General features: G+C 38.0%; 4 protein-coding genes across 19 annotated transcripts; 1 reads left to right on the top strand and 3 right to left on the bottom strand.

The window, feature by feature from the left end:
* Positions 1-1225: 1225 nt before the first annotated feature.
* Positions 1226-6201, bottom strand: LOC104751796 (coatomer subunit alpha-2). The gene is made up of 4 exons (XM_087492366.1): positions 5808-6201; positions 5373-5612; positions 4583-5077; positions 1226-4497 (listed from the first exon to the last, which is right to left on the bottom strand). Exons 2-4 carry the CDS (start codon positions 5578-5580, stop codon positions 1535-1537), a joined length of 3666 nt encoding a protein of 1221 aa, XP_087348492.1. The 5' UTR covers positions 5581-5612; positions 5808-6201; the 3' UTR covers positions 1226-1534.
* Positions 6202-6739: 538 nt separating this feature from the next.
* LOC104751794 (uncharacterized) lies at positions 6740-9282 on the bottom strand. Of its 6 annotated transcripts, none has more exons than XR_015584940.1 (11): positions 9122-9282; positions 8934-9028; positions 8678-8783; positions 8459-8557; positions 8313-8378; positions 8107-8223; positions 7848-7922; positions 7581-7694; positions 7412-7459; positions 7205-7326; positions 6740-7077 (listed from the first exon to the last, which is right to left on the bottom strand). XR_015584940.1 is itself a non-coding variant. In XM_010473824.3 (11 exons), exons 1-11 carry the CDS (start codon positions 9188-9190, stop codon positions 7051-7053), a joined length of 927 nt encoding a protein of 308 aa, XP_010472126.1. In that variant the 5' UTR covers positions 9191-9282; the 3' UTR covers positions 6740-7050. The 6 variants fall into 6 exon arrangements, 4 of the variants coding, with proteins under 4 accessions (XP_010472126.1, XP_010472124.1, XP_087348491.1 ...); XR_015584939.1 differs by having other exon boundaries at positions 6740-6962; XM_010473824.3 differs by having other exon boundaries at positions 7581-7683.
* Positions 9283-9651: 369 nt separating this feature from the next.
* LOC104751793 (kinesin-like protein KIN-7M, chloroplastic) lies at positions 9652-17454 on the bottom strand. 8 transcript variants are annotated; one of them, XM_087492359.1, is made up of 25 exons: positions 16602-17454; positions 16370-16467; positions 16168-16257; positions 16035-16087; positions 15749-15814; positions 15582-15635; positions 15337-15396; positions 15050-15128; positions 14898-14965; positions 14710-14766; positions 14524-14628; positions 14018-14122; positions 13701-13808; positions 13471-13602; positions 13199-13381; positions 12933-13073; positions 12597-12734; positions 12304-12423; positions 12143-12193; positions 12000-12047; positions 11745-11882; positions 10851-11561; positions 10262-10391; positions 10062-10163; positions 9652-9951 (listed from the first exon to the last, which is right to left on the bottom strand). In XM_087492359.1, the coding sequence occupies exons 1-24, from the start codon at positions 16946-16948 to the stop codon at positions 10078-10080; spliced, it is 3168 nt and encodes a 1055-aa protein (XP_087348485.1). In that variant the 5' UTR covers positions 16949-17454; the 3' UTR covers positions 9652-9951; positions 10062-10077. The 8 variants fall into 8 exon arrangements, with proteins under 8 accessions (XP_087348485.1, XP_010472122.1, XP_010472123.1 ...); XM_010473820.3 differs by having other exon boundaries at positions 10250-10391; positions 16602-17448; XM_010473821.3 differs by having other exon boundaries at positions 10250-10391; positions 12933-13070; positions 16602-17391.
* A 1052-nt stretch (positions 17455-18506) lies between these two features.
* On the top strand, positions 18507-21656 carry LOC104751792 (D-ribulose kinase). 4 transcript variants are annotated; one of them, XM_010473816.3, is made up of 9 exons: positions 18507-18813; positions 18905-19134; positions 19481-19620; positions 19778-20030; positions 20125-20257; positions 20352-20440; positions 20565-20842; positions 20965-21034; positions 21272-21656. In XM_010473816.3, exons 1-9 carry the CDS (start codon positions 18750-18752, stop codon positions 21476-21478), a joined length of 1464 nt encoding a protein of 487 aa, XP_010472118.1. In that variant the 5' UTR covers positions 18507-18749; the 3' UTR covers positions 21479-21656. The 4 variants fall into 4 exon arrangements, with proteins under 4 accessions (XP_010472118.1, XP_087348484.1, XP_010472117.1 ...); XM_087492358.1 differs by having other exon boundaries at positions 18551-18813; positions 19477-19620; XM_010473815.3 differs by having other exon boundaries at positions 18602-18813; positions 19775-20030.
* The last annotated feature ends 10 nt before the right edge of the window (positions 21657-21666 follow it).

Below are 21666 nucleotides of genomic sequence, written 5' to 3'. Positions count from 1 at the left end.
GAAAATATGTCAGAAATTTTTTTGACGGGAAAATTATGTTTTCCTTTTTATTGAATAAAACATTTTTCATTTAAGGGTAAAATGGTCATTAAAAATTAAAAAGGACAAAAATTAAAATGACCAAATAATGAAGTATTTTTGAAAAAAATATATCAAAAAAAAGTAATTTTAACAAATTCATTTTTTTTTAGTATTCCCCTCATTTAAATCTCTTTGACCACTTGAGGAAAAAGAGAGTTTTAATTAATCTCTGAATTGAATCTTTATTCAATTGAATCTCTAAATTTTGCGAAGTAGTAAAAGACAACTAAAATTTGGCTAGAAAAGAGCAACTAAAATTCTTTTATTTGTTAAGAGCAGTGTTTGTGTTTTTGAAAAGATAAACACATAAAAAATCAATTATGTACTTACAATTCGTGTAGTATTGTTTAGTTGTTTATTTTTATTAAAATCATACGAATCTTATTCTCTCCATTTATATATGAGAGTATTAATAACAGTAAAATTATATTTTAGAAATTAAAATAATATGAGCTTATGTGCCTACTAAAAAAAAGGGATGATTGGAAAATTGGAAGGCTAAGCATAATCGTTGTTGGGTCTTTTTCTTTTCTGATTTGCTCCACAAAATTACCAACTTTATTTTCTCATTTTAACGTTGCTATAAAAAATGACTTCACAAAATACATTTACTTTTAACACAAAAATTTGCTAACATTCAACCAATAAATTATATTGTAAACTACTTAAAAGTTAAAACTATATTACTTATTACAAATTAATATGTAGTTATATATTATTTAACCACAAATAATAATTCGTGCGTATGCACGGGTCAAATTACTAGAAACAGAATAAAACCCAAACAAAAACCAAAATGAACCAAACCAAAACACATCTAACATGAGATTTGAACTTGTATATATCATCATTATCATCTGTATCTATATCATTAGTTTTTAACAAGTTTGGTATATCGTTTAGTGTTTGGGACGATAACTTGAGATTCGTCGAACTCAGATATGGATCGTGTTCAATGTTCATAATAGAACTCAGTTTTGTGGAAAGCAGTTTGACCACTGGGGGAGTAGACATAACTCTTTATCATTTGTGTGCCCGGAGGACGGTCCATGACATGACTGGCATAACTATCGCGGTCATGTTTAGGTAGGAAGTGTTTTGTTTCATTATCATAAGCACAACTGGAAATTTACCCCCAAAACAATGGAAACAAAACAAAAAAGATTACGTCTATATTTCTCATCATAGTGATCGAGTTTGGAATCCAATAAGGCCTAAATGAAATTGTCATGAGAATGTAAAATATAAAAAGAAAAAGGTTCTCATGCTGTTGTTACTAATATAAGAAACAACTTAAAAGAGTAGCAGAAGGCGCAGCAGAAAAAATTCACAAACCTGATTTTTTTTAAGTAGACATCACAAACACCAAAAGCTCAACACTCTCTTCTTCCATAAAAAAAGAGCATCTCGTACTTACCTCACGATTGAAGCACATAATATCAATCTGACTTATTCACCGGACTTGAGAAGCCGAGCATAGCAAACCAGATGCGTCTGCGCCAATGACTGAGAGATCACAAACCGTGCAGATGTTACCTTCCTGGCTTGGTACAAACCGGGCAGTGCAGTAAGGACATGAAACGTCTTTGTGCCCTCCGTAGATTGGCACATAAGTAGACCCGCATATCACAAAAGGGTTTCTATAGTCGTAGTTAAGCGTGGTTGCATCTGTCATGTTGCGTTCTGCGGCTTGCAAAACTTGTCTAGCCGTCCTTGCCTGGCTCTCAATAGTTGGGTTTGTATCCAACAATCCTCTGGCAAAGTGAGCAGCAGTAGCCATGTTCCTTGACTTGTAGCAGACGGTCATTGCACTAAAGTACGCAAGCCGTAGGTGAGGCGTTTGGAGTTTACAGTGAGTGAAGTAAGCAGCGAGCTCTTGCTGCCTCACCGGATCATCTTTTATCTCTCTCCTCTTGAGCTCCATTTGAAGACCTAGGACATATTCTTTTACAATGATGACCAGTTCTTTAACTTCGTCGACTTCTCTTCTTGACTCGACTACCACCAATGGGATGGTTTGGAGAATAGAGAGGAAGACACGGAGAGCCTCAGTTAATCTCCCAGCTGTTGTGGCTTTGTAACCGGATTTGAGCTTCTCTTCTAGCTGAGAGAATTCAAAAACAAGAGCTGGCCGGCCACGGACGTCAGGACTGGAGGACTCGCTCCATCCACGCTCAATCGCAAGAGGAACCACAGGAGATGAAGAAAAGGCACGGAGATAGCTATGGCTCCCACTGAAAAGATCAAGAAACTTGGATTTTAAAGGCGCAAAGTTCTTAATGCCAAGCTGTCTATGGAGCAAACGCATTGCAGTGTCGAAGCTTCCTGCTGCAGCCTGTTCAGCAGCAAGCAACGGATTCTGGCTCCAAATCTGACTTATCGGCATACCTTGAGTAGGTGTCACAAAAACCGATGAACGAGCGCTAGCAGAGGCTTTAGGAGTGTCAAGCTCTGGTGGGAGCTCCAAGTCTTCAAGTCCCCCCCATCCACCTTCCTCGTCGTCTTCGTCAGCTGCTTCTTCACCATCCAATATGGCTTCGATGTCTCTGTTCTCCATTCCATCAACATTGACCATGTCAAGTTCCTCACCCCAATCTCCTTCAACATCTTCTTCTTCTTCTTCATCAACAGCCCCTCCTCTGTTTGCACTCTCAAGCCCTCCTTCAAATATTCCTTTCATCACCCTCAGAAGTGGCCAATCACCACCACACATAATGGGAGTTGGAGGCATTAGAAGCGATGGAGTTTTCCCTTCAGGCAAAGAGGGCACGTTGTCTCCTAGCTCAGTTGCCAGTCGCTCAGCAACATCATTTAAACCATGAACCGAAGCTGTGATATAGGCTAGAGGCAAATGACCCGCATTCTCTAGTATCTTAACACGCTCTTTAACATCTCCTAGGTAGAGAGCATTGTGAAACTGACCCATTACATTGTTCTTCACCTCAGCAATCTTCATTAACTTTGATAGCTTGTCTAAATTGCCAGTAATGAGATAAAGAAAAGATAACCTCTCAAAGTTCTTTGTTTGCTGGTACGCAAACTCAACAATTCTAGAGTTTCCCTGACGAAGAGCCTCCACTCCGAGTCTATACCAGTGGTCTTTCTCATTAATCTCTGTAGCGGATGCAACAGCAACACTGATGTTTCCACTTTCAAGAGCCAAATTGAATCGGATCCTCTCGTCTTCAACAAAGTGGAGGGCAACTTCAGGAAATCCTTTCTGCTGAAGATAAGCAATCATAGCCTGTCCACATAGCTGGGAGTTCTTTATCATGCTCATGACGTGATCATATTTCTTTCTCAGCAGTGCAAGCTTGAAAATGTACTCAGTTGCATTAATAGTGATAGCCCTGTTCTTCCCATCCCGGTCCAAGCAAAAGATTGTATTTCCAGAAACCTTGGTGATATAGATTGGGACATCTAGGGTTTGGATGATTCCGCTATCTCCATTAGGAAGACAGTACTTGATGTGGTTCAGAGTTGTGTAAATGAAGACACCATTGTCGTCCCAGGCTCCACTTTTCACACGTATTGTCTCATGAAGCGTGCACTGGAGGACGAGCTTTTTGCTTGCAATAATGATAGTATGTTTACTGAGCAAAGCAACACTCTCCATATCGTTAGACCAAACAACGTACCTAACAAAAGGTGTCTGAAGCTCACCGAGAACAAGCCTTTGTTGAAGGTCAAATATAATCACTTTATCCTCAGATCTACAAAGCAAATTTCCAGACCCAGCATAAAAGATAGCATCTGTGGGAATAGGCAAATAACTCTTTTTAACCACCTCATTCTTTAGATTCTTCACTAACACCTGGCCGGTGCTTTTCTCAAGAACAGCAAACCGATTGCGAGCAATGAACACCGCAGAACCCCCTGTCCCCCTCTTGGCATCTTGCACAACGTCACTCCTCCCAACGCTATCTTTCGGTATGATGTACAACTCGTAAGAACCACCATCCAGATCTGAGCAGATAAGGACTGCATTTTCTGTCGGACTGTACGATAAAGTCCTAGGACTTTGATTCAAGCTTGGGGTACCAGGACGCCGTATAGGAATAACTTGGGAATCTTTTTGAGTTGAATACTCATAGTACCGCAAAAATCTATCCTTGGCATAGAATAAAGAATCACCACTCAAAGCAAATGCAGGACGTTCTCTCTCAAGTTTGAAGACAATCATACCATTGTCATGTCCCGCTGCCAGCAAATTAATCTCAGGGTGAACTGCAAGAATCCAGAATCGATCATGTTCACGGCGAAAGGTTTGGATTCCAGTTCGCTTGGTAGCATCCCAGACACGGATGCTTTTATCCTCAGAGTTTGATACAATTATGTCCTGTTTTGCATGGAACATAACGGATGAAACGTTATTCATATGACCTCGCAATGTATCCACCTCCCAAGCTTTGGTTTCTGCAATGAAAATTGAAGGCATCAGTCAGTACCTCAGTGATTCATAAAATTTAACTTTATGTGAAAAAGAAGACATAAGAAATACCATTCATACGCCACAGCTTTACTTGGCGGTCATCAGCACCAGAGACAATGAGAGGAAGGGTAGGATGGAAAGAAGCCCAGTTTACTCCTCTATCATGACCTTCAAGGACGTACTTAACTATAGCGTCAACCCCACCAAAAAGATCAGAATTCATCTGACTAAATCGCATGAGGTCGTCAGCAGGAGATGGTGACTTCTTCTTAAGAGCACCAATGTCCCAAACACGGACAGTCTGATCCAGTGATGCTGATACAACAAGGTCTTCCTTAGGATGGAAAGAGGCACACATAACATAATGATTGTGGCCAGTCAACACGGAAATACAAGTCCGTGACTGCCAGTTCCATATGCGGATAGTCTGATCATCACTAGCACTCACAATCCACGGGTTTTCGTGGTGAAATTGAACAGTGCGGATATAATCAAGATGCCCGAGAAGCGTGAAAAGACACCTGTGAGTTTTGTAGTTCCACACTTTAATCTTGTAATCATCCCCTGCAACACCCAACGTAATCAATGACATCAACTACATATGAGTAATGTTCTGGAAGTGCATTAGGATAACTGTAATGATGAAGAAATCCCAAGCCATTTGCAGTACTACAAGATCTGCTTTCAGTGTGTACTAGGTTCAATCAACTTAAACACAAATTAAAACTCTAGCTTGGACGACAAGAGCTCAAGTCATCCATCAAACCCAAGCTAGATCTAGAAACTGGCGACGCTAAGAGTTAATCAGATCGTGAAAATGTATCAAACAGGACTTGTTGGACCTAAAAAGAAAGCATACCTCCAGAGACGAATAAAGGCTGAGATTTGTGGAAATGAACACCACGAACAGGTCCTTCGTGCTCGTCAAATCTATCGATCAAAGTACCCATACGATAATCCCAGAGCTGGATCACACCACTGTGCAAACTGGCGAGAATCCATGGTCGTTGAGGGTGGAAACTCAGACCCTTAACTCGGTTACTCTTGGTCTCGAACTTGGTCAGCATATTCTTCACAGATTACGAAACAGAAACAAACTCTACACAAAAAAAAAAACCCAGATCACAGCGAATGAGAGAAATCACGGGAAAAAAATCAGTCCATCGAAACCGGGAAGAAAAAAAAAAAGTAATCGACGTCAAAATTTCAAACAGATCTAAGGAAACGAAGCAGTAAGATCCGCGAAATCGAGATTCGTAAAATGAAGAAGAAGGAGAAGAAATAGAAGATTCACCTCAGATCAGATCAGATCAGATCAGTTCACAAGGGGAAGCGATCAAGCACAGCTTCACGGTGACGATCAGTAGAATTACCAGAGAAGCGTAGATGCGAGAAGAAGAGAAACACACGAGGGATCTTCGAGAAGAAGACGGTGAGATTCAGTTTCGTGGGGTGTATAGATCTGAATCCCTCCGCTCAGTTATCTCTGTCTCCAATTCGCGTCTCCACTCCTAATTTAATTGTCATGATTTTTTTTTTTTTCTTTCTTATATATTTAATTTTTAATTTTATTTGGAAAGCATTTACTTCACTCTCTTTTTATTACAAACTAGTGTTTTAGGTCCGTACCTTGCCCAGCCTCAATTTGGCTGCAAATGCTCGCATAAAATTGAAAAAATGAGTTGAACAAAATTAAGTTGGAAAATATTCAACCCATTCATTTCCAAAATAGTGGTTAAACAAGTTGAACATTTTTTCTGTAGGATTAGTTTATTTTTCCAAATTTTGAAGTTGAATGGGTTGAATAGATTTTTCCAACTTTTTCAACCTCTTCCAATCAAATGGTGAAACTTGATTGAATAATTTTTTTCAACTCCTTCAACCTTTTTCAATTGTGCAACCATTTGCACCATTTAATTTAATTTGTTTGCTAACAATTAGTTGATATTTATAGGATCGTGGCTCGTGGGCAAGATTTTTGGATATATTTTCTTTTTTGTAATATTAAAAGAAGATGTGGAGCAGTTTCGTAGAAGAAGTTAATTTTTTTTTTCTGTAAAATGAATTAAGTTAGAGAAAATCAATAGAGTTAAAATTTGGGAGACATATCAGCAAAATACAGATGTCAAAAGGAGAAGGTTGCAGTTTCTTGTGAATTTACTTGTGACTTATTAGATAAAGATCATTAAAATCTGTAAAAAAAATTGACTATACTAGAGCTTCTTATTTTTAAATCAGATTAACATTTGAAATGCAAAATCAAAATTATTTTGTGAGAGGAAAAAATATAACAAATGTCGTTAACTCGAGTTATGAAAATAAAATTGGATATGTATAAATACATAGATTTACGTAATTAACCCTGCAGTAATTTTGTAATTTCATCTGCCCTCGACTCGATTCCTTTGAGATACTCAGTCAAGATCCGCTGCTGGTATGAACCTCCTTCCTGGTATAATCAACATATAATTCCATCGGTTAGGATGATCAATTTCGGAAAACCGTTTCGGTTAAACCGAACCCGGATAGCCTCACATTTACTTTGAAGAGATAAATAGTGCAAACTGCAAACAAATGTTTCATGGTGAGCAAAAGGCAACGCAGACAAGAGAGGAGGGGAAAAGTAAACGAATGTTTCAAGGTGTTTAGTTTGTAATGTTGCTTTGTTTTAGAGAGTTTCCCGTTACTTACAGTTCGAATCAGTGTGCGCTCGATTCGTTTCTTGATAACAGCAGATAGCTCATCAGGTGTGATATCTCCTTTTCCGATTGTTAACCCGTCTACGAAAAGCTTGTTCCATTGTTCCTCAGGAGCTGAAACACACACATATAATATAAACCAATGTGAAGTCTCGCTGGGGTCTAGTGCATGGAAAATAAAATAGGTTGCAGAAGAGACCTTTTATCAGGGTTTCGAGAAAATGCTCGGCTTTTACAACTTCGTTCCCTGTGACAAGTGACAACAACCAGAAGCTCTAATTGGTAAGTTTATCTGAATAAGACTATGATGAGATTTTCTTTGTAGAAAATGGAAGCATATAGTAACTTTGCAAAATAGAGCAAATTACCTTTCTTTGCATAGCTACGCTTGGAGAGAATGGTGGCAGAATAGAGTTGAAGAACTTTTTGCAGCATAGCTAATAGCCCTGGTTTGTCTCTATCTTCTTTTGCCTGAAAACAACCTTCAGCCTCAAACATTCAAAAAAATACATCTAAACACTGAGGAAAGACCCTTTTTTCTTTACTAGGAGATCCGTGTTACATAAATGTCAATTATCTATGAATGAAATTTGCAACGATCTTACAAGTGAAACAAAACAAATTGTTGAACTTACCTGCCGGAGTTGAGCACTAACTTCTGAAAGAAATCCTTCATCTAATTGCCCTTCCTTTTCCCTTTGTATTATTTCCTGTTAACACATTGACATGAGTAACCATCCATATGACTACATCACATCAAGAAATCCAAAACCCTTTTTGATGGAACCCGGGTCACATCACTTTTGGATATCCGTGGCAGCAGGTTGTATACATAACAAAAGTGTAGATGTCTTATTCAAAGGAAAGTGAAGAGGAACTATAATCTATATATACCTTTTCCATTAGATTGATGGCTTCAGGGTCTCTAGGAGGCCATGATATCTCTTCCACTCCATCTATAGCAGGTCTTAGAATCCCTTTCAGAATATCAGTAGACGTTTCTATCTTTTCCTACATGGATATAATGAGCTCTCAATTATCTATCTTGTAAACGAAACATTGAAGAAGAAGAGACATGGAACAACAAAAAGAAGAGAAACCCGAGTCTTATTCACAACGCAGTCAACTATAGTCATCACAGTTGTAGCTAACTCCTCATAGTCCTTCTGCAAGAACCAAACCATCCCCCGAAATCAGAGCTCGAAAGTAATGTTCTATCATTAACATAAACAATGGATACAGGTACCTTGTCATCATCTGATTTGCATGTATCTGACCTAGCTGCAAGTCTTATCCAAAAACCCTCATCAAAAGCAAGGATATTTTCAAGAACAAGCTTCTCAACCTGTTCAATGCATATGGCAGCAACAACAGACCAAAAAAAAAAAAAACCCAATTACTCAAGAAAAGATAACAAAACAGAGTCAAAGGACTCAAGCTAAAGGAACTATAGTAGCAGACTAACTTCTCTAGGGTTTGCATCTCTAAGAGCATCAATCATCCTATCGATTTCGACAGTCTTCTTAAACGCTTCTTCTGGATCTCCCTTGACTGCACAGATCAAAGTTCTCCTGTTTTTATTAGACCCAAAAAAGATGCAATCATTATCTCATATCTCTAATTACATTACACAGAACCATACCTTCAAAGGGACTTAAATTTATTTTTTCCAAGTTACACGAATTACAAAATTAAGAAATCGTAGACCAAGACATAATCACCTTCGCTTCGAATCGACTCCAGAGAACAGAGAAAGCTTCCATATACTCGAAGATACAAAAACCCTAGAACCACCCAATCTACAAAGCGACCCACTCTGCTTGAAAATAACGGAGGAATAAAGTCATAACAAGATAGTGTTTTTTTGCTATTGCTGAAGAAGTGAGGACAGAGAGATTAGAAATTTCACCTGCTCGCGTTGAAGATGATGAGAATTGCAAGATAATAAGCAATGAACAGAGGAGGATATTGCCGCCATTAGAGTGAAGAAGGCACAGAGAAGGGGAACTTACACTGACGACCGTTCAAACCCTCGGTAACCAAATCCTCGTTCGGCCCCTAAACAATAAAACAAAAAAACTCTTATATGGTCGTATCATTTTAGCTCACTAGATCCATTATTGGGCCGTAACAATTACTCTTCGGTCCATTAGTATATACTGTATTCCCTTGATTTTATCCCTTTATTTAGTTTTTTTTTTTTGTATTTTGAAAAGGGTTTTACTGTATTTATTTTATTTGAAAAAATTATTTTTATTTCTAAAAACATGAAATTTTAAAGCGTTTTCAACCATGCGATAATACCAAAACAAATTTGGCCCAACTGCTGCATCCGTAGTACATTATTAGAGATGGTCTAACTGATGCATCCATCCGTAGTACATTATTAGAGATGGTCTAACTGATGCATCCGTATATCAGCTAAAAAAGCATCGGAACAGATTAACCCATTCTTTTTATACGCTATAAGATGAAGTACAACATATAAGTCAGTCTATAATATATACTTTACCCTTCCTTAAACGCATTATGATATGTTTCTTTTTTTTCTTTTTTTTTTTTTTTTTTCTGTTAGCATCTTTCTTCTTTCTTTACCACCTTTTTGAATTGAAACTTGAAAGATATAACAACAAACACGTTACATACAAGAAAAAAAAGCCAACATGTAATAAAAGAATCCGAGCCTGCCGTTCTGGAAAATTTTAGCAAACAAACAGACTTCCATATACTTCTTGATACCTGCAAATTCACATACAATCTGTCTTTCAATAACGGATTGCCTAATGTTTTCGAACTAGTGTATTTCGGATTTTAAAGATTTTGTGATGGTGGGTAAATAATGGAATTACCTTATATTGTCGTGGGTCAAGACGGGAACGCGAACAGGCGATCAGAGATCTTGGTTCGGCATATTGGGCATTCAGAGCAGGCAAGTGAACAAGATTTACAAACTGCATAAAAAGAGATATTGTGATCGTTTTAGGTTTACTTTAGTACTCAATGTAAGGATACTCAGAATAGTGAGAGTGAGACTTACGGCAGAAATGACGGCAAGGGAGGAGAATTGTGGCGGTCGGCGACTCAAAACAGACTTTACATATATGTGAGTTTGCATCAGCATTAGCTGCTGCAGCCGCCTGCGATTTCATCTCCTTCTCCTTCATCTCTTGCATTCTTGCCTATTATGTTATATAAATCATTAAATGCAGACCAAAAAACTATTTGATTTTGTGTTAAAGCTTATATTGTTTGAATGTGCGAGATGACTCATGGTTTTCATTACCCGTACAAAGTTTAGATGATCACACACGGGTACAAAAGTTACATATCCCCAAAAATCCAGAAGACATATTCAATACCCACAAGTAACTTGTCTTTATCAGTAAAAATCACTTGTATTATAGATATTTAGGACATGATATTTGAATATATTGGATCAGGCAAAGCAATTTACATATGTTGAACCATATTTTCTTTGGGTGTTTTGAAGGTCTTAATATCTGTTACCCGATCAGAAGGGCATAGCATAAAGGATAAGGAACGAACAGGTGATCAGAATGTAGGTTTGCCTATAGCTAGACTGGGTGACAGCTAAGAATGCTGAAAGAAAAGAAAAGGCAAATTTGAAAAAGATTTACCTTAAGACGAGCAACAAGGGGTTCCTCCTTTGGCGTCTCTTCAGCCTTAGCAACTATTACTTCTTCATGTCCATTCACAACTTGTATTTCTTTCAAAATCGCACTGTGTTTACTCTTATTATCAAATCCTGTCGCTTCATCTTCCTTTGCAGGCTCGATTTCGTCCCTATTTGGTATAGACAAGGCTCCACTACTGGCTTTCTTCAACTTGGCAACAAGTACCCACATGTTGGCTAAATCGTTTTCGAGGGCCTCTTCTCTTCTCTTTGCCTCTTCCGCTTTTTTCTTATACTCTTCTTCTATGTATTGTTTCTCAGCTAACGTAGCCTCTAGTACTGCTTCTCGCTCTTTCCTTGCGTGCAATTCCATTGTGAGATTTTCTTGGTTGAGGTTCCATGAGTCTGAGATCCTTGCCTTTCTCCCTGGCCTTGTTCCATTGCGGTTCGCTACGCTGTTCATGGAGTTATTGTTACGTTTCTGAGCTGCAGCTGCTAAGTCTCTTGCAGCTACTAATTCTTTTTCTAGCTTTGCGTTTTGAAGCGAGAGCTTTGTAACTTCATCAGCTAGATTCTTCAGCTCAATAGCAGCTGCAGAGGCCAATTCCTTTGCGTATGAAGCTTCTTCCGCCAATTTTTGATTTTGCACTCGTAATCCACTCTTCTCCTCCACACTCAGCGCACTCTCTAACTTCAACTTTTCGTTCTCAATCTCCTGAAGTATAAAAACATCAACACTCATGTAAATATAATCAAAGGTTCGGTAAACATATACTGTATATTGTTGTGTGTTTTTCACAATCTCCTTGCAACCAGAGCAGATACTTATCAGGCATAGTTGTGAGAATGATGCGTGATTGCAAATTTGACAAAAAGGCTTGAGATTTTGATAAATTACCTGAGACTGTACTTTCTTTTTCAGCTCGTCTACATACTCTTCAGTCACAGCATCAGAACAAGACAGTGTGGACTTTTGACTCGATAATCGTTGCTCTAGAAGATGCACCTTTTCGTGTAATTCATTGTTCTCAGTACACTGCAGTTGTTAGAGCATGTGTATTTTTTAGTAAGGATGAGTAATGAGATAATAGCCAAAAAAAAAATTGATGTGAAGAATGAAAAAGAGAAAAGGAGTCTGTGACTTAGAAGTGACCTTTTTCTGTAGTTGTTCTTGGAGAATACGATTATCTGCTGATATAATCTGATCCATATAGAACACAATTAGATATGTATTGACTTTAAGAAATCTTCCATTTTCGTTATAGAGAAAGCAATTATTCTAGAGAAACGTTTTACCTCCAGCTCAAAGCTCTTCTCATTGCATTGTGTCATCAATCTCACAACTTTCTGAAAACAACAAAATAATTGAAATACCTTTAGCTGATCCACTTTGTGTGCACAACTGAAGACATTAACAGGGTAAAGGATCATGATAATAAGATGATAGATTAAATTACCTGTTGCATTTCAATCGATGATGCATTAGCAATTGAAGCTTCACCACTCTCAGTTATTCGCTGTTCCAAGGATTTCATTTGTCTTTGCTTTTCTTGAATCTCTCTTTCTAGATTCTGGATCTGCACGCCAGAATATAATGTGTTCCATAAATATGCTTAAAGGTAAATGAATGGCTTAAAGTGGAATGCTAATTAAGTTTAGCAGATGGTCTGGAGATGCATTTTCTGATTTTCAGAGTTAAAACTTGAAATTAGGTATATAAAAATCTAGAAAGATAAATAAGAATCTTTACTTGGGTCTTCGAGTTTTCAGGATCATTTATGGACTGATCCACCATACGCTTTAGTGTGCTTGTGCTGAAGGCTATCTCACCAGCAAGCATCTTAACTTGTTCAACGAGGAGATCCATTTCATCCGGAGTCATAATGCCCTACAATATCCACAACTATCAAATGTTATTTTCTGTCAAGAACGCAGTGAAAAAACATACTCATGGGTTATGAAAGGTTTAGTGGGTACATGCGACACTGAATCATTAAACACCCTTTTCTGTAACCATTTCTCTAACCATCTTCAAATAAATCAAATTCGATGTAAAAAAGATTAGGCTAAGAATTCCATAACTCACTTGAGTTAATTCTGCACCAGAACCAACCGGAGAGTTTTCATCCTTAAACTTGCTGGAAGACCGCCGCGCATCTGATGCAAGAGAGAGAGTCGAAGATGGAGATGCCAGATTATCACTATCCAAGAGCAGAGAGTCCAACTTCTGAAGAGCAAAAAAGAAAAGAGAATGAGTCAATCTAGTATCAAATGTCTTGTGCAGTGAGGTACCAACAGTTAAAAAAGGATTACAGGAACACAGTGGTAATCAGATCTGAATTCCAAACTTACATCATCTTTACCAGCAGAAATGCTGCGCTGGTGAGCTGGTGTATCACCTAAATATCCAGGGATAGAATTCTTGGTAGAGACGAGTATGAGCTTTGTAAGCTTTTGGATTCTACTCATTAGAGCTGCTTTAGCTTCTTCTTCTTCTTCCAGTCTTGATTGCATCTTCACTTGACCTTCTTGTAGCTGTTAATAGAGTGATAGTTCTATTTATTCACCATTTAGAAATAAACTCAAACATTCATGAAATAACAAGGTCTCGGGGAAGTTAGAACCTGTTGCTTTAGGCTCAACAACTCTTCGTGACTGACACCAACAAGCACACCCCTTCTTAGCTGATCAAGTTCAACTTTGAGGGTCGAGATTTCTTTCTGATATTTCTTAATCAATGACTTCTCATCTATGATCTGTTTCAAAATATATAAAAATATATATTTTAGCCGAGGTTTAGGTTATGCCTTAGAGAAAAGCCATGTACTTCATGACCAGAAGCATAAGAAATCACCTTATTGCGTGAGGCATTAATTTCTATTCTCTTGGCCCTGCTGGCAAACTTCAATGTATTATGAGTTTCCTCCGTACTGCTTGACGCAGGAGTAACTGTACATATGAGCTATACCAGTTTATGGAAATAAAATCTTAATTAGCTTCTGATCATTGCAATCTTAGATTAACATCAGCATGCAGCGTATAACAAATAGCCAATATAAACAAACCAACATTGCCTTAAATATGCTAATGGAGACATCACAATAAACAATCAACAGTGCGAAACCACTACAGTGAAATGGGAAATATTCACCAGATACAGAAGAGTCGTACCGATACATGCCCATGCCCACTCAGTGAAGATTGCAGAAGACGAGTTAGCTTAGAGTCCCGAAATGGGACATGAGTTGTCTTGCCCTCAGTTAATTTTCCAATCACCTACATATTGAAACCATAAGAAATAGTTTATAATCAATACATCCTAAAAATCCATTTGAAAGGTTTGGTGACTAGAGCTGTTATCCTTGACATAAGAACACAAAAAGGGAACAGATTTCTCAGAAAATAAAGGCATTGATAATAAAGATACAGTAGCACTACAAGATCAGTGCACTGAAGAATAAATTGAACAATAGCCCAAAATCTAATTTCAAAGCAACTGAAAATCCTTTCTGAGCCTCTAGTGCCACCAAATCGGATGTGGTAGCAAACCAGGTTATTCTTCTAAGTCAGTTTTTCATTATACTGTCATAGAAATTCTGATTTACATCATATAATTATTGAAAAGGAAACATCTGACAAATTAAAAGAAAGCTCAAACAGAAGAGAGAGACACCTACAGTTCCAAGAGTCAGAAGACTCTTGTTGATGTATGCACCCTCTTTCCTCCTCAGTCCAGTTGTCTCAGTTTTGGAACTCTCCGATCCAGCTAAGTCAATCAAATTCTAAGCAAGAAAGAGACACACTAAGAGAGCTTCCCATAAGACGAGCGATCTTATGCAATGAAAGAAGAAAGAAGCCCTTACTAGCTGAGAAAAAATTACTCCATCATATTGGTCTCCGTGAGCACTACTTTCAATCATCTGCAAACAAACAATAGTTGAAATTGACACTTTAAATGCACAGCAAGGAAATTTGTAAGAGCGAAAGTATCTAAAGGACATTGAGAGGATCAAGAATAAATAATTGGATGTTCACCAAATTAAGGATGTACCAGTGTAAATATTGTGTGACTTCTACTGCTCATCAGGTTGAAATTATTTGAACCAACATGACGATGTTCTGCCATTGAAGATCAAAACAGTAATAAGGAGAGGCAACTATGAATATTTGAAAACATGTTTCAGCTGTAATTCTCCCAATTACCTTCCCCAGCTGCAATGAAAGATAATGCATGGCCTGGAGATAATACAACTTCTTCCTTAATACCCTCAACATAGGTTCCCTAGAAACAATACCCACTCTTGATCAAACCAAGGTAATTTATAAAAAAATAAAGAAATGAGGATGGATGCAACGTGAGGAATTCATCAAATGTGTTCACCATCCTCATCCTTTTCAGAGAAAAACTAATCTAATCAGACAAACAAGTGACTGCTCATGTCTGATACATTCGTAATTCATGTGCGAGAGAAAGAGAACAAGGTGGAAACCTGGGAATCCTCTCTAACACGTAAATTTTGTCCTGTTGGATCCAGTAAGTCATTTATCACCTGATACAAGTAAAAAAGTAAGCACTCATATAAAACAAAAGACAATGATGAGTTATCACACATGTTACCAACACAAGGAGAGATATTCTTCAAAGAAAGTAAATTCGAGGCTAAAAGCCTTAACTCCAGGGTTTGTTTACAGTTTCAGTAATGCTATTATATTATGAATGAAAACTTTTGTATACCTCATTGTATATTTCAAGATATGAAACACGGAGCAGGAACTCTCTTCCGGTGGTCTGATATTTAAAATGATGTAAGAAATTAGCAGATATGACACTGTAATAGGTGCATGAAGAACTGTAAATCAATAAAGGACCATATAAGTTATAAGTAGAAGAAGATCCCTTACTTCCTGGATGATACTGAACACATCTTTTATTGCCAATGGTATGATTCCAGGATATTCTTGATCACCCTGTGTATATTGCAAATGAAGGAATGGTCAACTATAAAATTCATATCTCAACAATCTTAATCAAGATCTTCTCAACTTCTTATTAACACAAGCATGTAAATCAAACATTTATGAGCAACTATAATCACTCCATCTTTGTGTGATAACTCATATCTTTCACAACCCAGTAAACGTTGTATGAAGCCAGTATAACCAAGTGGTGTATCCCGAAAACACTTACATGCATTGTATGCGTCTTTCCACTGCTTGTAACACCATAAGCAAAAACGGTTCCTGTCAAATTGCCAATACATAGAGGTATCTCAATGACAATACAAATCTAGTTTAATTGATCACCCGGCTATACTCCTTACCATTAACACCTTCCATTGCTGCCTTGACTACAGGTTTTGCAGCTACATCATATACCTCTGGAGTTGTTGCTTGTGGTCCAAAAACTTTATCTGGTATCAACAAATACGGAAGAACATTCATTGAACAAACCTAGGCGACAAAATCTATAATCAATGAACAATAATTTGAATTTTATCTCCGGCAATAAATTCAGATCAATACCAAATGCGTAAGCTGTGAGCGGATTATATTCATTCCTGACCATCTTATCCGCGTCAGGATACCAAACAATCTCATCCCCTCTTTGATATTCCCTCTCACTGCAATCAAACCGGAGATTTTCAAAATCGACAAGAGTATGAATTCACATTTCATCAATCCCAAACTTGTAAAGCAAAATAATCGTGAAATTGCATCCAACAGATCTGCTATTCCGCTTCCAGATCTACCGTACCTCATCGGACGAAACCTAACGGTGACGGAGATGCTATCTCGCTCAGAGGTAATACTCTGCACAGACTCGCCAATTTCCGATGGGTAAGAGACAGACGGTTGGGCTCCATAAGTCCCGGAGACGCCGATTGGACCGGAATCGGAAGTAGTACGAGTAATCGACATAGATCGGGAGCCGCTCACAGAGCCGGAATTGTAAACGGAAGAAGTAGGCGTAGAAGAAGAGCGAGGTAATAGACGGTTGTTTATATGAGAGGAAGAAGTAGACGAAGCCGAAGAGTACGGACTCGGAGGTCTACGGTGCGAGAAAGGAGAACGACTCCTAGTTCTAGATGACGATGAAGCCATTCACTTACTCAAAGAGGAGGGAATTAACTCGTTTAAAAACTCGGTGACTCGGTTTTCGAATCGGTGAGGGAATTAACTCGTTTAAACTCGGTGACTCGGTTTGCGAATCGGTGAAAGAAGAAAGAATCAAGCAAAAAAAAACCACCAAATGTGAAGACGCAGAGAATGTGTCAGTGGAAGCTCACATGGCTGGGGTCAGAAAAAGCAAATATAGTCTTCATCTTCTTCTTCTTCTCTCTCTTTTCTCTTTCTTTACTTTTCCATGGTTAAGCGACGCGATGGTGAGAAAAAGGAGAGTGAGACCACAAGGAGAGAGCGATTGTTTCGTCTTCTTCACGCGACGGTGGTGAAGAGAGAGAGAGAGAGAAATTGAGAGATCGATTGAGAGATATTTTCTTTTGGTGAAAGCGTTTTTTTTTTCTTTTTTGGGTCTTTCAGATTTTGAATTTTGGATTAAACAAATTACTATTTTTTACACTGTGTGCTGACGTGGCTTGCTCAAAGGTAATTTTTGAGGTTTGAAACGTGGTTGAGGATTTAAATAACCGCGAACCGGAATCAAAAAGGTTTTCGAATTTTTAAAGAAACCGAACGAGCGGGAGGAACGATAGGTCAGTAAAAATAGTGATTTCTCCTTTTTGCCCTTTAGTTCTTCAATGTTTTGTTCCGGTTCATCCTAAACCAGCCAAATTGAAATTCTAGTGAAAAACCAATCAAATTTCAACCGTATGTATATATATTTTAGGAATCTTTTCCAACACCAAGATTAAAAAAATCTAGTGCTAATAATTTTTTGTTGGGATTATTTTCAAATAGTCTTTTCATCAAGTTCTAATACAAAATGGAACATTATGTTAGATTCTACATAAGTGCAAGAATGCAACATGTCCAATAGATTCAGTACTGAATTTAATAAATGGCTAAATGAAAGGAAACATAATCCTTAAATAGATGGTGTACTATTAAATCCTGCAAATTGCAAAAGACAAAATATTTACGTTTAAAAAAAAAATTGATAATCCAACAAAATGGAGTTATTACAAGCACGTATATCTCATTTCTTCTGTATAATATAATATGCTTATGTTACACATCTATTGAATTGAATATGTGGGTCCTCAAGTTAAATTAATGATACTAATTTAAATTAGTGAGAGTGTTTTGCTTCTCGAAGGTGGTTGTCATATCTCTCCCACTTCTTGAGCTCCACCGCACATCTGTCTCACACGTGCATGCTTTTTCTCCCTCACGTGTCATGTGATGTGATGTTGTTATTATGTGAATTTAGTGCTATCAATATGATATCATCTCTTAATATATATGTAAATAACAAGTATGCATTATAAATTTTAAATAGCATATGCATGTACATTTTAATTTTTTTTTTGTTTAGAGAATTTTGGTGCTAAATAATAAATAATACTAGTAATGAAGAAGATGTCATCATTATTAGTCGTGGGCCGAAGCTAAAGTAGGCCTACAAGGGTCCATTTTTGAATATGCCAAACGAAAACCGCACGCATTGAGAACGTGCAGCCCAACCGTTTGGTTGAGTACTACTGGAGTGTAAATTAAATAACACGGAAGGCTACAATGGTAAATGTACTGACAAAATTAGGAAAGAAAAAAAGTTTATTGTTTTTCAAATGGAGCAATCCCAATCCAACGGTCACGACGAACTTGCAAGCTCCCCCCTTATCTATAGAGTTTGGAAGAAAGGAAAAAAAAACAGCCTCAGAAACAAAGAAGGAGAAGAGAGCCACAGAGAGAGAGAGAGAGAGAGAGAGAGAGAGAGTGAGAGATGCTGGTGCTTGGTCAGTTTCAGATATCTTCGTTTGAGCTCTTCAGATCTCCGAAACAATCAGGTAAACATGATGATCCTTCGATTTAACGGCGTTTGGGAAGGTATTATTTAATCTAGGAGATCCTGAATCGTGATGATTTTTTAATCTCCAGGGTGTTACTCTAGTTCAAGGAGTGTTCCTCTACCCAGAACTCGTTTTTATTGTAATTTAGGCAGGAGCTCTGATTTCAGAGTTATGGCTGACATGAGCGGCGATAAAGGAACCAACTTTGAAAAACTTTATCTGGGTATGGATTTTGGTACTTCTGGAGCTCGATTTACAGTTATTGATGAGCAAGGATGGATTAAAGCTGAAGGAAAAAGAGAATATCCTCCTTTCATGGTAAACTCATTTCGAAACTATAGCTAATTGCCACTGGTTCACTTGATTGGTTCTTTGTCAAAGCCAAACTAATTGCTGGTTTCTTGTGTCATCATCATTTCTTGGTTGGGTCAATCTGATTTTTTTACTCATCCAAGATCTTTTGTCTACATATAAAGAAGTGGGAGAGTTACCAGAATTCTAATCCTCGACTACTTAGAACCTTCAGTAGTCTTTTGATTTTGCTGTCTTGTTTATACCAAATGAGGATTTGGGAATCTTTCTACGTATATTATTTACAAGTTCTGAGCTAATCTATGAAAGAAAAAAACTATGGACTGAGACGTTTGTTTTGTTATCTAGATAGAAAGAAGAAAGCATGGATTGGGTAAGCTCATGGAAAGCAACTCTTTTTTCGCTGCTAGAGGACATTCCGGCTACCGTTCGCTCCCTCGTCTCATCTATTTCGCTTGATGGAACTTCCGCAACAACTTTCATCTTAAACAGGCATGTGCTTCATCACATTAGAGGATTTGGTTTTCAGTATTCTCATTGTTGTTACTAATTTATCTAGTATCCTTAAGCATCATCAGTCACCATAGCTAAATGAAATCATTAAACTGTTGTTTTATATCCCCTTTGCTTGTTCACTTATGTGTAGCAGTGAAAATGGGGAAGTTCTGTGTCAACCTTTCCTCTACAACCAGAGCTGTCCTGATGCTCTGCCAGAGGTTAAGTCTATAGCGCCAGAGAACCACACAGTCTGCTCTGGTTCTTCTACATTGTGCAAACTTGTCTCATGGTGGAACACTGAGGTGCCGAACAGAGAATCAGCTGTATTGCTGCATCAGGCAGATTGGTTGTTATGGTTACTTCATGGCAGACTCGGAGTGTCAGATTACAATAACGCCTTGAAGGTGACATCGTCAAGTATTTTCTGCATTTAAGCAAGAAATTGTAGAAGAAAATGTAACTCACAAAAGTGTTGTCCTATCTTGGATTTGAGTGCAGGTGGGCTATGACCCCGAGAGTGAATCATATCCATCATGGTTGCTAAGTCAGCCTTATTCTCAGTTATTACCTATGGTGCAAGCTCCTGGAACATCAACAGGCCTTCTGAAAGAAAGCCTCAGAAGACAATTCGGTAAAAATTTCTTACATCTAACAAAAAAAAACCAGTGAAAAGAAACCAAGGATTTGATCAGGATTTGTTTCAATCTTCTTTTTGGCTTGATCAGGATTTCCGGATGATTGCATTGTCTGCACCGGTACAACTGATAGTATAGCTGCATTTCTTGCAGCACGTGCGACTGAACCTGGGAAAGCAGTGAGAACTCTGCAATACTCTTTGAATATTGTTTATCTCTCAGCTATACTCTTGACCTTTCTGTGCGCCACATATTGATCTTTGTATTACGAAATGATTCTTTTGTTCTAATTCTTTGCCAAAGGTAACTTCATTGGGTTCAACCTTAGCCATCAAACTTCTCAGCACCAAAAGAGTTGATGATGCGAGGTATGGAGTCTACAGCCACCGCCTGGATGACAAATGGTTGGTCGGAGGAGCTTCCAACACTGGTGGAGCAGTTCTCAGACAGCTCTTTAGTGACGAACAGTTAGAAAGACTGAGCCAAGAAATTAATCCTATGGTCGCATCTTCTCTAGATTACTATCCTCTTCAAAGCAGTGGTGAAAGATTTCCCATAGCTGATCCTAACTTGGCTCCAAGGTTTGTCCTTTCTAATGCTCTCACAAAGTGCTTCCGTATATGTAACAAGGAAGGTTTCTACTAATCTTCCCTCAAAGCATTAGTATAGATCTACTTACAAAACATGTCTTTACATATTGCAGATTACTTCCACGCCCAGAAAGCAACGTTGAATATTTGCATGGTATATTTGAATCAATCGCACGTATTGAGGTACTAACAACCATCTCTATGTGGTTGCTACTGAGTTCCACATGACTCATGGCAACATTCGGAACAAAATGGTTGTGAAACTACTGCAATATTGTTTTTTATTTCGAACTCCACATCTGAGCATATTTTCAGGCTTTATATAGTTTTTGGTTAGCCATAACGATCAAGCAAGTTTGGTTTACCGATGATGATTCAGTAATAGTGTCTCACTATGGTGTCGGATGTTAACAATATCAGGGGAAAGGCTACAAGTTGTTGAAAGAGTTGGGAGCAACGGAAGCCGAGGAAGTTTTCACAGCAGGAGGTGGAGCCAAGAACGACAAGTGGATAAGAATAAGGCAGCGAGTTCTAGGTTTGCCTGTGAAAAAAGCTGTCCACACGGAAGCGTCTTATGGAGCTTCTCTTCTTGCATTGAAGGGCGCAAAACAGAACAGTAATCTGTAAAACAGAACACATTTTGAAGACCAGAGCATGTGAACAAAGAGTTTGTGAATAGAACACATTTTCTTGTTAGTATTCTTCGGCTGTTCGGCATATATACCAAATAAGTGTATTGTAGTGTCTTGTTATCGAACATACAAATTCTCATGCAATTTTGTCAACTTCAATGTTTTTGACAAAATTTAATGTAA

The sequence above is a fragment of the Camelina sativa genome, chromosome 16 (genome assembly GCF_030686135.1).
Source record: "Camelina sativa cultivar CO46 ecotype springtype chromosome 16, ASM3068613v1".
Taxonomy (NCBI): domain Eukaryota; kingdom Viridiplantae; phylum Streptophyta; class Magnoliopsida; order Brassicales; family Brassicaceae; genus Camelina; species Camelina sativa.
This window is presented reverse-complemented; position numbering and strand designations above follow the sequence as displayed.

Coding starts and splice junctions, on each gene's coding strand:
- LOC104751794 (XM_010473822.3), bottom strand. CDS start 9,190: ATGGCGGCAATATCCTCCTCTGTTCATTGCTTATTATCTTGCAATTCT. Junction 8,379..8,458: donor GCAAATCAGATGATGACAAG/GTACCTGTATCC, acceptor TGGTTCTTGCAG/AAGGACTATGAGGAGTTAGC. Junction 6,963..7,204: donor AGCGCACACTGATTCGAACT/GTAAGTAACGGG, acceptor TGATTATACCAG/GAAGGAGGTTCATACCAGCA.
- LOC104751796 (XM_087492366.1), bottom strand. CDS start 5,580: ATGCTGACCAAGTTCGAGACCAAGAGTAACCGAGTTAAGGGTCTGAGT. Junction 5,078..5,372: donor GCCTTTATTCGTCTCTGGAG/GTATGCTTTCTT, acceptor TGGGTGTTGCAG/GGGATGATTACAAGATTAAA. Junction 4,498..4,582: donor AAAGCTGTGGCGTATGAATG/GTATTTCTTATG, acceptor TTTTCATTGCAG/AAACCAAAGCTTGGGAGGTG.
- LOC104751792 (XM_010473815.3), top strand. CDS start 18,750: ATGCTGGTGCTTGGTCAGTTTCAGATATCTTCGTTTGAGCTCTTCAGA. Junction 19,135..19,480: donor GAGAATATCCTCCTTTCATG/GTAAACTCATTT, acceptor TTATCTAGATAG/AAAGAAGAAAGCATGGATTG. Junction 20,441..20,564: donor CGACTGAACCTGGGAAAGCA/GTGAGAACTCTG, acceptor TCTTTGCCAAAG/GTAACTTCATTGGGTTCAAC.
- LOC104751793 (XM_010473820.3), bottom strand. CDS start 16,948: ATGGCTTCATCGTCATCTAGAACTAGGAGTCGTTCTCCTTTCTCGCAC. Junction 15,129..15,336: donor GTGTTAGAGAGGATTCCCAG/GTTTCCACCTTG, acceptor TATTGTTTCTAG/GGAACCTATGTTGAGGGTAT. Junction 12,048..12,142: donor AGAAGAGCTTTGAGCTGGAG/GTAAAACGTTTC, acceptor TATATGGATCAG/ATTATATCAGCAGATAATCG.